Source organism: Aspergillus nomiae (assembly GCF_001204775.2).
Source record: "Aspergillus nomiae NRRL 13137 chromosome Unknown contig00105, whole genome shotgun sequence".
Lineage (NCBI taxonomy): Eukaryota > Fungi > Ascomycota > Eurotiomycetes > Eurotiales > Aspergillaceae > Aspergillus > Aspergillus nomiae.
The window spans coordinates 36,042-49,181 of NW_015378160.1; the positions used below are offsets into that span (position 1 = coordinate 36,042).

At 47.6% G+C, this 13,140-nt stretch overlaps 2 protein-coding genes across 2 annotated transcripts; both read right to left on the reverse strand.

The window, feature by feature from the left end:
* Positions 1–3,387: 3,387 nt before the first annotated feature.
* ANOM_005186 (uncharacterized protein) lies at positions 3,388–4,700 on the reverse strand (the record flags this gene model as incomplete). Its single annotated transcript, XM_015550443.1, has 2 exons — positions 4,316–4,700; positions 3,388–3,936 (listed from the first exon to the last, which is right to left on the reverse strand). The coding sequence occupies exons 1-2, from the start codon at positions 4,571–4,573 to the stop codon at positions 3,388–3,390; spliced, it is 807 nt and encodes a 268-aa protein (XP_015407628.1). The 5' UTR covers positions 4,574–4,700.
* Positions 4,701–9,271: 4,571 nt separating this feature from the next.
* On the reverse strand, positions 9,272–11,722 carry ANOM_005187 (Zn(II)2Cys6 transcription factor; the record flags this gene model as incomplete). Its single annotated transcript, XM_015550444.1, has 1 exon — positions 9,272–11,722. One exon carries the CDS (start codon positions 11,720–11,722, stop codon positions 9,272–9,274), a length of 2,451 nt encoding a protein of 816 aa, XP_015407644.1.
* Positions 11,723–13,140: the final 1,418 nt, after the last annotated feature.

The window sequence follows — 13,140 nt, forward strand, 5'->3', positions numbered from 1 at the left end:
ATTTCATTAACACCAGGATTGTTACCAATAGCGTCTCCTCAAGAGCTAGAACCTATCTATTAAAAGATTAGTCTTCTGATCATGTCCAGGCTTGTCAGTTAGTGCATGGACTGATTCAAAGCTCCCTTTTGCTTATGCAACCCTCCGACATGTGGATGCTTGATGACATATTGATATCCAGGTATTTTGGTATAAATTGTATCACAGATTGAATGGTGATTCGGTCTGATGACTGTATAGTATACCCTGCTCTTGGTACATGGACAGTTCAGTTTCCAGACAGCAATATCGGAAGGTATATACGTTGCCTTTTCCATACTGATAAGTGGTGTCTGTATCGACATCATCTATCACTGCGGGATAGAAGCCCTAAATCTTTCAGCTAGGTCTATAGAATAGTCTATACCCTACAGTACAACTGCTACGGTTTAAATCTATCCTAGTGCTTAGAGGTACTAACTTATAATACGCTTCTCCTGGAAGTGACTACTTTTTAATATTACCTTTTCCTGATACACTTTAGAGGTCTGCCTAAATGAACAATTTTCGAACGTATATCTCTACAGCTGTCTTACCTATTATAGTAATAGTAATATATATACATTATCCATGGTTATAACACGCCCAGTAGACTGCGGCTCTCTGGCTAATATTGACTTAATATAGAATGCAGGTCAACGGGCAAGAGAAGGTAGGGGCGACAACCGTTGAGATCAATAGGGCCAATCTGTTACACATAGCTCTTCATTGCGTTCTTGTACTCTCCACTCTTGCGTTTTAAGGTGTATGCAATCTATTCAGTGCATTGGAATTTGGATATAGAATTTAGGCTTCAGTTTTGGTTGGGTTTGCATAAATACATTTAATACCCTTACCCACTGAACTCTATCCAGCCTGGGGACACCTGAGCATCAGCGCAGCTGAATGAAAAGTGAATAGATGTGCGATATAAGGGGATAGTTTCTTGTACTTATTCTTGATCATTACGGTTCATCGCCACATGCTGTTAGGTGTGCAAAGTCACATTCTTTTATTTTATCGTTCCATTGACTACCAATGGGGCAGTCCTGCACCCATGGCGTTCCTGTCACACCGTCGTCATTGACCTCACAATAAATGAACTATGAGCAACTGTCGGGATGTGCGTAGAGACAGTCATGCTTACCCAGACACTTTGTCTCTTTGATGTCGGACTCCGGGCAGGTGAAGTCACTCTGCCCACTGACTTGATGCAGCCAAGGCTAGAACAAGGGGAAGAACGCGAGGAAGATGCATGGCTTGCCCAAAGGTTAGCATGTTTCCAGCATAAACGGAATTATGAGGTGGATACTTACTAAGTGTTTGGGGTTGAAGAGTGCGGAGTGGATTGATCCTTGGCCACTATCGAGATTACTTGGGAGACGGGGGGATTTAAGTACTAGAAGAGTCAATGCAAGTGCATTCCATATGAAGGCTAACCAACTAGTTAGTTGGTGCCTGGCTATGGGCCACGTATCCGGTCCAAGGGTGACCTTTGACAATCGATTATTCTGATACATCGCCGCGAAGCTACTCTAAAGAGTTCTGTTGAGATCGCTTAAGGACCCCCTTGCATCTCTCTGTCGGCAATGGCTTTCGGTAGTCTATTGATCGTCACTACTGTTGATCCACTTGTGCTGACCTTTGCTCTCACCGACCCTCAGCTGGAAGCTGGCTTAGCGGTCAGTTCCATTTTGTACTCTGTAAAGGATTCCAGTTCCCTATACAAAATGCTTGGCTCTGTTCTTAAATAACCTAATAACCAGTAAACTTGATACTTATATTTTTTGAATACTACTTAAAACTATATCAACCTTTATATTTCTGGAAGATGATACTAATAATAATAAGTAATTATGGTAAATCCAGTAGGCTTTCCTTGAGATATCAAGACCTGGAAAGTTCAGTTGATATGATAGCACGGCTATTTCTTTATTTAAAAAAAAAACAAAATGAAAAATGAAAATAAAGTCATAGATAACATTCATAAATTGTAACACCATGAAAAGCTTTCATATATACATCCTAAGTTAGGGTTAATGTGATTCAGACTACCCCATACAATCTACCAGCTGCGTCGGCACCAGACATGGTGTAGCCTCGATGAGTGTTACTTGCAATACATCGAGTATAAATGCACGCGATATAGTGACTTTCCATCTCTGCAGAAAGGTCAGCAACTCTTTTAACTCTATTTAACGTTCCATAGCCCACCGCTACTCGTATTTACATTTACAGTGACTCTACCATCACGACACTAATCCAAGAAGCACAGCCCAGCCCAGCCTACCAAATCCAGCCCCCAATAGGTTATACTAACAACGTATGCAACCATGCACGATGGGGCTGACATTCCCCAGCCACCGAACCCAGCGATCCATATCTTAGTCCATATTACTTGCATATACATTCTGTCTTAGGTACATGTTTTACGATCTGAGGTAATCGTACTATGTATAGCATCAAATCATGAATGATACTCATACTCCGACTTAGTAAGAAATACGACAGCCTGAAATAACATACGGTTACATACATCAATCACAGTAATCACAGTAACGCCGGCGATAACCTAACCTATCCAGTCAGGAACAGATGCCCCGTGCTACTAAGTTCCATGTCATCTGTCAACTACTAATTTTCCGAGGCGCCCGGTGGATAACCTTCGGCTCCGCTTTAGTGAGGGGTAAAATGATAGTCGGCGTGGGATGTCAGATGACATCACATTGGCGCTTGCGCTAGTGTTCTGTAGTTCTTGGGAGAGAAGACAAGGTCAAGTGGTAAAAGGTCAAGTGGTAAAATTGAAATGTCTATCGGTACGATGGTAGTGGGTGTCTATATAGGCTGTGCAAGACGCAACGAAAGAATCAAACCAACCGTGGCCGAGATAGAACGAGTCGCAAAATGGTATCATCGAAGACAAAGAAAGCCATGGGCTCCAACTTGCAGTAGAAAATGCAAATGACTCCCGATGAGCTAGCATACGCCAGACAAGAAAGCAAAGCCCCGTCCCAGTTGTAAGCAGAATGAGAAAAAATTAAGAGTGCCCAGAGGAAAGGAATGACAAAGGAAAGAACAAAGGAAAAGAAAAACTGTCAGAGTGATCCGCGCTGATAGCGGTACTGTTCCTTGAACGGGTCACTGAGAGCAAAGAGCAATCCAGTCAGTAGGCCAAACCAAACGCGCCAAAATGCAATCCGACAGATCGAACGTAAAATGCCGAGGAAGTTCAAACAGCAGTTCTGATGTTGTCCTGCAGTTCTGATTTATTCAGTCCCGGCGGGTGAAGATGAAAAGAACAAAATCACGAGTACTTTTTTGGTGGGCCGATGCCCGGTCAGACGTAAATATTGCAAAGGGTTGCGAGGACTATGCGGCCGGTCGTCGAAGAATCTCCTCGCAGTTGGCATCGAACCGCATGTTCCATAGACGAACGCTGTTCATCAACTTCTCCGTGCTCTCCAATTCGCGGTCGCGACCAAATATCGTCTCCACAAATTCGCAGCCTGCGTTGCGGCCCATAGACACACTCTTACCACCTTCTCGCTTGGCCGCTTTCCACATGAACTGTTCGCAAGTTTTCAGCAATTTCTTAAACCGCGCCCACAGGCGCTCACCACTTTCCAGAAAGTCCTCCACCACTTCTTGGTGCTCAGGCTGCTTGATCCGATCCACACACTCATCGGCCCTCTTGATCTTACCCGCCAACTTAATCAACAACAACCACAACTCGCCCGCAACATCGGCCATGGGAGTCGAAGCACCGTGATGGAAGACCGTCCAGTCGTAGATCCACTTGCCGAGGGAGTTCGCATCGAAAACACTGCCCAAGAGAATGATAGGCGTTTCGGTGGGATCCCAGTTCTTGATCGAATAGCCCGCGGGGATGCCAGCCTTAGCCGCATCCTCTTCCGTGGCCTCGGAGGCGGCTTAGATGATGTCGTAGGCTTGGGCTTGGACGGGGTCCTTGTGGAGGTGGACTGGCGACGCGCGCGGGACCGTTTCGGTGAGTCGTCATCATACACAGGAACCTGATTAGAATAACAATATTGATCAGTGGGTGCCTTTGGCTTGCGTGGAGTTGCAGACGTGAATCGACGGGGTTGGCTAGCTTCCTGGTGGAAGGCGAATCGTGGCGCGTCGTCGAATCCATCGTCGACCACATCTACAAAGATGGGTCGTTTCCGGGTCGAGTGCGACGGGCGCGGACTAGCGTTATCCCAAGGGTCCGCTGGGGCATTGCCCATGGTGCTACGGCGACGATGATAGGACGAAGAGCCACCAAAAAAGCACTTACATTCTCGTGCTTGCGCGGTGGCGTGCTATATTCAGGCATCGCGTCGTAGAAAGGCGTCCCGTATCCGGCATATTGCCATCCTGCAGCTTCCTTGGTGCCGGCATAACTGGCTTTGCGACCATGGCGCTTCGACGATGGTCGAGGGGAGCCGTAGGGATTGGCGACCTGAGTAGCGTAGTAGGCGTAATGAGGAGATGTAGGAGGCGAAGTCATATAATGGGATGACCACCCGGGAGGTGGCGTGGAATAATGATACATTATCGGAAGTTGAGCATAAAAATTGGCTCGCGATGCTGGTAGTAAAGACGAGTAATAAAAATCGACAACTTTTTAGAGTCCCAAGTAACCAAGCTGCTCAAGGAGACAAGCAAATAAAAAAAATATAAAAAATGTTAAAAATCAAAAGAAAAAGCACAACCCAGGTATATTGTACAGGATATCGTTCAGAACAACCCGATCGACGCCGATGCAAAGGACAACGAAATCGGAAGATCGATAATGAGGACCGTCACCGAGGCACGGCGTGTAGGGGAGAGGAGGGACAGGATGTTATGTGCTGAGCGTGCATTTGAACGTCGTCAATCGTCGGACGGGTTAAGCGACTGATCTGTGTGGGAGGCGAACTCGGTTCCTTGAAGCGAAAGACCCCGAATCCAAACGATTGCCGAAAATATTCGAGCAGGTTCCTGAAGGATCTATGTGTTCTATCTAGGTGAAAGTCCAGGAGTCGACCCAGGAGGTAGTGCGACTGCTGGTTGGGTGGTTAAATTTCTGGAGGTTGATAGTGAACCCTTCTGAAGGGCGATAAATGTAGTAAAATGGCGAAAGGAGGGCGCGCAGGCGAACCCCAAGCGTTTTTTGTAATGGATGTTGACTGAGTCCACGGGAACGGGGCACTGCGGGTAAGGGTGGGGACGCTTGTAAAATTTCACAACGCTAAATTTGGTTCCATTCGGTCCCGTCTGGTTTGGTTTAGTACCGTACGGTACCGATGGGGTACTTTTCAGCTCCGTCGGTTTCAGGCCCGACAGCCCACAGCTGAGAATAAGACACCTATGAGGGTTGCAAATGTGAATATTCATTTGAAGAAACCTTCTTACGTATACGGAAACCATGCGCAGTTAAGTTCATCAGGAAAAAAGTTCGAAGCTGATCATATCGCTCGGATACATATGATATGTTATATACTCTGCAACGGCCAGATTCGTCACCACTGAAGGAGTCATCTGGAGTGTTGATTAGTTGGGCATCGCCTCGTCGTGCCCTCTTGGTCGACTGGATAGGGCACAAAATAGCCGAATCCAGGGTCCCTATTGGTACCGAACGATAAGCCAGGAGTCAAAATTGCGATATGGACCATATATATCCAGTCATCCTTCTTCGTGAGCCCCCTTCCTGAGTAATCCACTGCATCACTGTTCCATCAGACATTCAGTGCCATTGGTCGACAGAAGCAAGTCGACCAAGTCGGACTCATACACCATGGCTATTCGTACCTAAGGCATTCACGGGCCGCTGTAGATTCAGTCTCCCATCACACCATCTTGATCTGCTATCCATACGGTTAGTGGGAGCCTAGAATCTGGCTATGAGGGCGCGTATACGGGCGCGGGTGTGAGTCAGTGCCTAAGTTGCCACGACGGTGGCTCAAAGTATAACAGGTATCTTATTCAGAGTGGTAAGATGATGATTCAGAAGCTTGTCAGCTGAACAAAGACTCATTCTGGCATACTCTTCGCCTCGTTTGTAATCTTTGTCGTCATCGCACGACTGCCTAGGGTTGTGGCAATGTGATAGCACAGGTCTGAAGATCACAGCCGCGGATGAATCATTCCATAAGGTGCACTGGAACATCATCGAATGATATAATGCAGTCGAGGACTGGACAAATAAAAGCGTTCAGTACATGCTGTGTATAGCTATTACATGGTTAGCTTTAAGATAGTCTGTTCCGTGGATGTTTCCCGCCGTATCCCATGGTTCCATTCCCTGATCTCTGGTTCCAGATAAACAAGCTCGTCTAGAGGGACTTTAGTCCAGTGGGACCTTTCTGTCATAAAACACCCACAGCATAAATTATACCCACCATGTCCATCGATCGACCAAAACAATGGTTGTTGGGCAACATTCGGTTGCTGGGCTTTACCGCTGCTGGGCAGCAAGTGCACAACGCGATCGGGCTTCAGTGGACAGACCGCAATTTGAACATCGAAGGACGGAAGGAGTCCGTCGAGGGGTGGGGTGAAAAAAGAAAGAATAGTACTTACGTAGAGAGAAAAATATCCGAATCCAAATGAAACTTGTTCAAGACTCTGGTTCATAATATCGCATGCAAAGTACACGATATGTATAAACGGTTACAGTACCCATATGAATTGTACATACTTCGTCTCAACAAATAGCAGGATAGCGAAGGGCCATCCCAGTCCGTCAGCCCGTCATATTCGACGTATCTTTTATTCAAACTGAATGAAGCACTGAAGCGACGTCCTGCTAAATTTTTTTTGTGGTCTATTTTATTTGCTTTTTTTTTGTGCGATAGACTTTTCTCCGTCGTACCAAACGCTATGGCTTCAAAGTTCAAGGAGACGCATCACTAATGTCGTTACACGGGGGAAATATTGTACAATACTACTGGTAAATTAAAATCTGGCCTGGATAGATAAAGGCCAAATGGCGACGCCGGCAATGCTAATATCGATTGAGGACTAGTCTCGTCATAGCCGCTGTGATGGTCGGCGTCAACGGTTCAATTGCATAGGCTGGCCGAGGTGTGATGGGTGATGTGATTGAAGCCCCCCTCAGCCACCTGAAGATTAATTTAGAACAATATATTAAATGACTGCCGACACGGTCATCATTCCGAGTCCGTCTGCGCCGGAGTACGTCGTAACACGGAGTACGGAGTACACTGGACATGAATCTGAATCAAGGGAGAACGCCTCTTGTAAGATTAATATTCAACCCCCCAAAGGGGAAATGAATATGAGGTTCACACGGGAGACCGGTACTTTTGCCTGCATCAAAGTCAAAGCGGCTTCTCCACAGCCAAGGCCCACCAGCAGAATTTTCACTCTGCCCTTGCTCTAGAAACCGAGCTAGAATCCTATACAGCGGTGAAGTGTTTCTAGTCGTTCTGGACACGGGGGATTTTGCATGTGGGAGCAGAAGGAAGAAGAGAAGTTGAGGTTGGGGGAGACTTTCTCTACGAATCCCTGAAGACATGGCTGGAGCGGCAAAGCAAAAAGAAGTAGGATGGCAATGTAACACACCTTCAAGCCAAGTTGACCCTTTTTGCGTCGATTCCAACTGTGTAACGTTGGTCAGAGCTCGAAGGCTAGAAAAATAAAATGCAAAAATATATGACCAGACTGGGGCTCGATCCCAGGACCTTATCGGTGTTAACGATACGTGATAACCAACTACACCATCCGGCCGATATATTTTGCTTTGGCTTATTCGGATAAAAAGGGGAAGCTGCTCGAAAAGTCAAAAAGCTGCGGCCAAAGGGTGAGGATCCCATGTATGTACGGTATGTACTGGTACATACATAGTTACCTATTTTAGTACGTACGGTACGTACCATCCACATTCTAGCCCCGTAGGCATTCATATTCCAGCCTAGATTACCATAATTTATTCCCACATCTGTACAAAGGAGACCTGAATCCTGCATACTCAGCCCTGATGAAGAATTCCACGCAAAACAAAGCCACAGCACTTGATCTCTCGCCTGATTAGTCCATCCAGGTTCCCTTCTGGGGGATGTGTACGTAGTCTGTCTCATCCTCTGGTCTGTTCGCCCGCCCCATTCCAATAAGCTGAAGAATTCATCGCGCAGTCGAAACGAGCATGATTGTGCGCGTGACTTCAGCCCTTGCCCTGAGCCCTAGCCAGCAAACTAGACATCAATGGGACCCAGTGTCTTAGTAGGCGTCAACACAAGCCTATCAAGCCTGTACCGAAAAACATACATACGAACCTTGCAGATAGTGTTAGACTTACTGTGGCACAAACACACCTCTTTCAACTCTCATTCGCCGGTTCAGAGACGATCAAAGTACCTGAACCGGGGCTGGACCGAGACCTCCAACCAAACGAACAGTCTTTCCAACCTGCATGCAGCCCTTCCGGCTTCCGCGACCTCATTTAGTTCGTATTCGATTAGCCAGAGACAGCGATGGGCTACCAAAAAAGTAAAGTTACTGTACGTCGTCATAGCTACATCTGTGGCTCGGTGGGGACGGTTGTACCCCTCACAGTAGTAATAACTCTTATAGGTAGTCCAGTGTGGTGGAGTGGTACATCGGACTCCCTGTTCGGACTGAACGTGCATAAATATACCAGATTGTCTCCACGCTAACTAACGTGGCCAGCTAGCTAAGGTATCACCGACCAACCCTATCAGCTTACCACAACCCCTCCTGATCCTTCCACAGAATGTATGACTATGGTTTGTACATACATGCGCCCAATGATGAATTTCCCAGCCCAAATGCCTCCACCATCTTTTTTCACTGCGGTTACCAGGGTGCATCTACATAAATCTCCGACTTGTGGAGTTGAGATCGGCAAATCAGCGCCTGACACGCTGGCGACGCTGGACTCGTTCCAGGTGGATCTGGCGTTGGGTTATGGCTAGTCATGGAATTGCGGGGCGTTATTGGCGAATTGTTACTTCATCGGGTTGCTGTGGTTGGCAATGAGATCAGTTAAGTTGTTATGTGGTTGCTACGTGACTTCGTTCTACGAGGGGATATTTTTGGTTCAAGGTAGGCACAATCGCTGCCACCACTGCTGCTATAGCCATGCTATGTATGTACATACATGTAGAACTCCATAATGCTATACCTATGTTCGTAATATATCCAGTTGTATATCATCAAGCACATCAGCCAGATTATCGAATAGGTCCACTGGCGTATTAGTATCATGAATGTACATTCGTGACTTTTGTCACACCACCATATATTCCCCTTCGGTCCGTTTAGCCTGCATCACCCGGTGCCATCGGAATCCATGCGGTCTCGCAACCGATGCTAAAATCGGGAATGATGATGTTTCGCTATAGGAGGGCAAATTATCATCAAAGGCTGACACAACGTCTTCGGATGCGCCAGCGTATGTGCCGCGTGATGCACGATCAGTGTGATCGCCAACATCGGCCGCGGTAGGGATTTCTGCCCATATCTTTTCGAGCAACTCGAGACATGAGAGGTTATTTAGAAATCCAGAATCTTTGGAAAGGTCCTTGCAGCGCTCTCTGATGAATGTACGATGCCTTTCAACCACACACTCGGCGCCAGTGATAAAAAGCGGCCATAATAGGTACACGTCCGACTTAACCAGTGAGATATGATGCATCGCGTGGTTCACGAGTAATTGAATACGGGGATGATTGGATGGCAAATCTGGATACGCAAGTCGTTCAGTATAGAGAATCGCGGAATGGCGGAATGATTCAGAAATATGAAAGACATCCTCGCGGTTCTGAGGGGCAACAACAGCCTGAGATGACGGGGATGAAGGTGGCGAAATGTATGCATTTGTAGTAGACGCGGGGACACCACCAAAATGTCGACTATCCTGGCGGGGGAGACGCCATGATTCAAGCTTTTGCCGTAACGAATACCATTCTGCCCAAAACGCTGGTGATGACGGTCGCCTTGATGGGTCGCTCGATTGTGGTAGACAGGGTAGCGGATGCGAATGAGTGTTGCTGCCTGCAGGTATATCTGACCTCAACGAAGAAGATGAGTAAAAATATGTCATCGATGGTGGAGGCGCCGAAGACGGAACAAATATATCCACAAGTCCCGGCGCTTTGACTTCCTGGTCTTGACTCAAAAGATTCAAACGACCGAGCTGCGCAATGAATTTGAACAGGCTTGGATCACAACCTGCAAGATTCTCCAGCCCCCACTCACCGTCTGAAACTGCCGCAATATCTAAACAAGCACCGCGAAGCTGCGTCTCGCGATCATTGGTGGTAGCTGTCATCGTATCAAACCAGGTGAACACACGAACGAACCATTTCAACTCCTCCGACATTTGGGGAGAGCTGCGCATTCGGATTGCCAATAACTTTGTCACCCCAGCGAACTGGGTTTTGAATTGAGCGACGCCAGTATCACACATGTGAAACAAGCAAAGGACAAGCAATGTTGCGAGGACGGAATCTGACAGTCTTTCACGCGGATCGGCCAACTCCATATTCAGTGCCTTGACAGCCATGCCTCGATGGTATTGCTCCTCTCGAGCAAACCCCTCAGGCCTTGACACCCCGTATTCATCTCGGAACGCCTCGTCTGTCAAGGCGCGATGGGCTAATGATGATAAGCGTGCTGGAAGGGACCGCTCCGTTGGCCTCATCCTCCGCTCATGCCTCTGCCGTATGTTACATGTAGATAACGTAGCGATGGCTTCTTGAAGTGATAAGCTTTCCTGTGCTAGGCGTAGAACATAAGTGCGGAATGGGTTTGCTGGGCCGTCGAAAGCAACGATCATCGGCGCTATGACTTCAGCGTAATAGCTGATTAAATATCTGAGTCGTGGGGTACGTCCAACGGAGCGTGCTAGAAGCAGCTGTGATAGCGACGGCGAGTGGCAAGTTTCTACGCGTAGAGGAGGACTGCCTGTACTTTCTCGCTCGTGCTGTTCCTCAACCACCTCGGTTGCTTCAGTTTCCGGGGCATTTCCCGGGTGTTGCCACTGTGGCATCGTTGATAGCACCTGCGCCTGACTAGACCAGACATTTGTTGTGCTTATCATGTTATGACACCCCGTGGATAGGTCTGGCCTCTCCTGAAAGCGTGGCCGTACATCAAGGTTCGCTATGCCTTGTGAGACATCTGTTCTGTGGGTTCCTGTTTTACTCCACGGGCGATGGTGGGCTGAGAGTGGACTTCCCGTGGGCCATTGTTGGGTGTTGGAAGCGTTATTTGTCCATATTATGTTCCCGTGTGTTTCAGATACAAATGGAGGCCGCTGCTGTTCTTGAGACGTAGGTGAAGTCGTTGATGAGGTCGTAGCTGTGTGAGAGGGTGTGGACTTGTAAGGCGATGGTGATATAGACGGTGATTCGTGTGGGCCTGCTGGACAAGGTGCGGTTGAGGGTGTCGCAGCTGGTTGCGACCCGCTCACCGGAAGCGATAACCCCCTAAGCTTACCCCGGCTAGCAACACCAACACCCCAGGTCAGCTTGGTCTTGTAACCCGAACATTCCCGACCATGATCAAGGCATTGAGAGCAGTAAGGGCGTCGCCGATCACAGGAGAATCCTTGTCGGGCGCAGGTGAAGCAATCCTCCGCTGCACCAGTAACGACAGTCCGCTTGCGTCTCTTTCGCGGGGCTTGATCCGTGGCTGAGGTAGCTTTACGGTTTTGCGCTTTAGAAGCCGGCTCCATATTAGGACCCGGGCGAGCAGCTATCGCTATCGAACCGATAGTCTTAAATGGCTTAACTGGTCAGGGTCAGGAGAGGCGGAATGGCGGAGAAGACCCGCGTTGCGGGGTGCCATAGATGATACAGCGATCGACGAGCAACCGCTAAGGTCGGAAAGCTAAGGCGAGAAGAGTCGAGTAAGCGAGTGGGGAGATGAAGGAAGAAGAAATAAATCCAATGGATTGTAAGTAATGAGCAGTTTAGCCTCAAAATCCCAGCGACCGGTGTCTTGGGGTGTTTTCTCGTTTTGCCCGGGTGTGCTAACCACGCGGAATTAGAGACGAACGATAAGGGACGATCGCTGCGGCTTCGCCCGCCCTTTAATATCACCTAGTTGATCGTAGAGCCGAAACGAAAATTTGGCAACTAACCAGGAAGAGATAAGTGATAATGACTGGATTAACTCGGGAATTCTCGTCACGGAAAAGTATCAAATTAAAAAGCCCCAATTCTATGACGACGCGAACCGAGTCTCAGCGTTTGCCACTCAGACTTTAGACTGGACCTCACCGCGGTGCTACTGACCTGAGTCCCTATCAAGCAATGCGGCCAGTCTCGACACACTGAAATAATGACGCAGTCAAGCCAGAAGATGATGATAGTATAAAGGGGGAGAAAAGTGTTTGGTCTAATCCCAGAGACGGTTCGCTATGCGAGAGAATCAACGTAATCATGTGCCGTCACGTGCAAAGCTTCTTGTGTTGTGCAAACTTGAAGCAATTCTTTGGAACTGTTCCCGTTGCACAGATCTGCCGGCAATACCAGCGAAAGACCCACTCTCTAGCCTCAAAGTAAGGAACTTTGCTGGTTACAAGGGGGAATTAAGAGCCGTTTGTCTGCAGAGTTTTGGGTTTTCTTCACTCCGTAGTACTTTTAAATTTGTGGCTGAAAGTATCTTCTTGAGGATCAGCGATTCTTCAGATTGTTCTGTCGTATTTCGTTCTGAATCTTCTGCTTCGATCTTCGACTCTCCCAGATCTTCTTGGCTTTATCCTATAATCCACTCTTCACAAGGAAAAGCCTAGGTTTCTTGGAGATATCCACATATTATGTTATGATATCCATTCTAAAATTGGCAAAGCTTGTCCCTCGGCCTATGAGCATTCGTTGATTGGAAAGCGCCTAGAGTTCCCAAGGATACCATCTCGGCGGCCGGAGAGCAAAATTAAAACCCTGGTCTTTTACGGAAAGAAGCTGCGAAGGGGTGGAGCCTTGAGAAACTTAAGTTATGCGCTCTCAGAACCTTGAATAAGGAGTATCATCAGCATTAGGTACGGAGGACGTACTACTGCGTTAGTGTGATAGGATCTCGATGTGCCTTTTCTGCCACCGCCTTCCACACAGGGGAAGTCTTTGTTTTTTTCTGAATTTCATTGTCTAT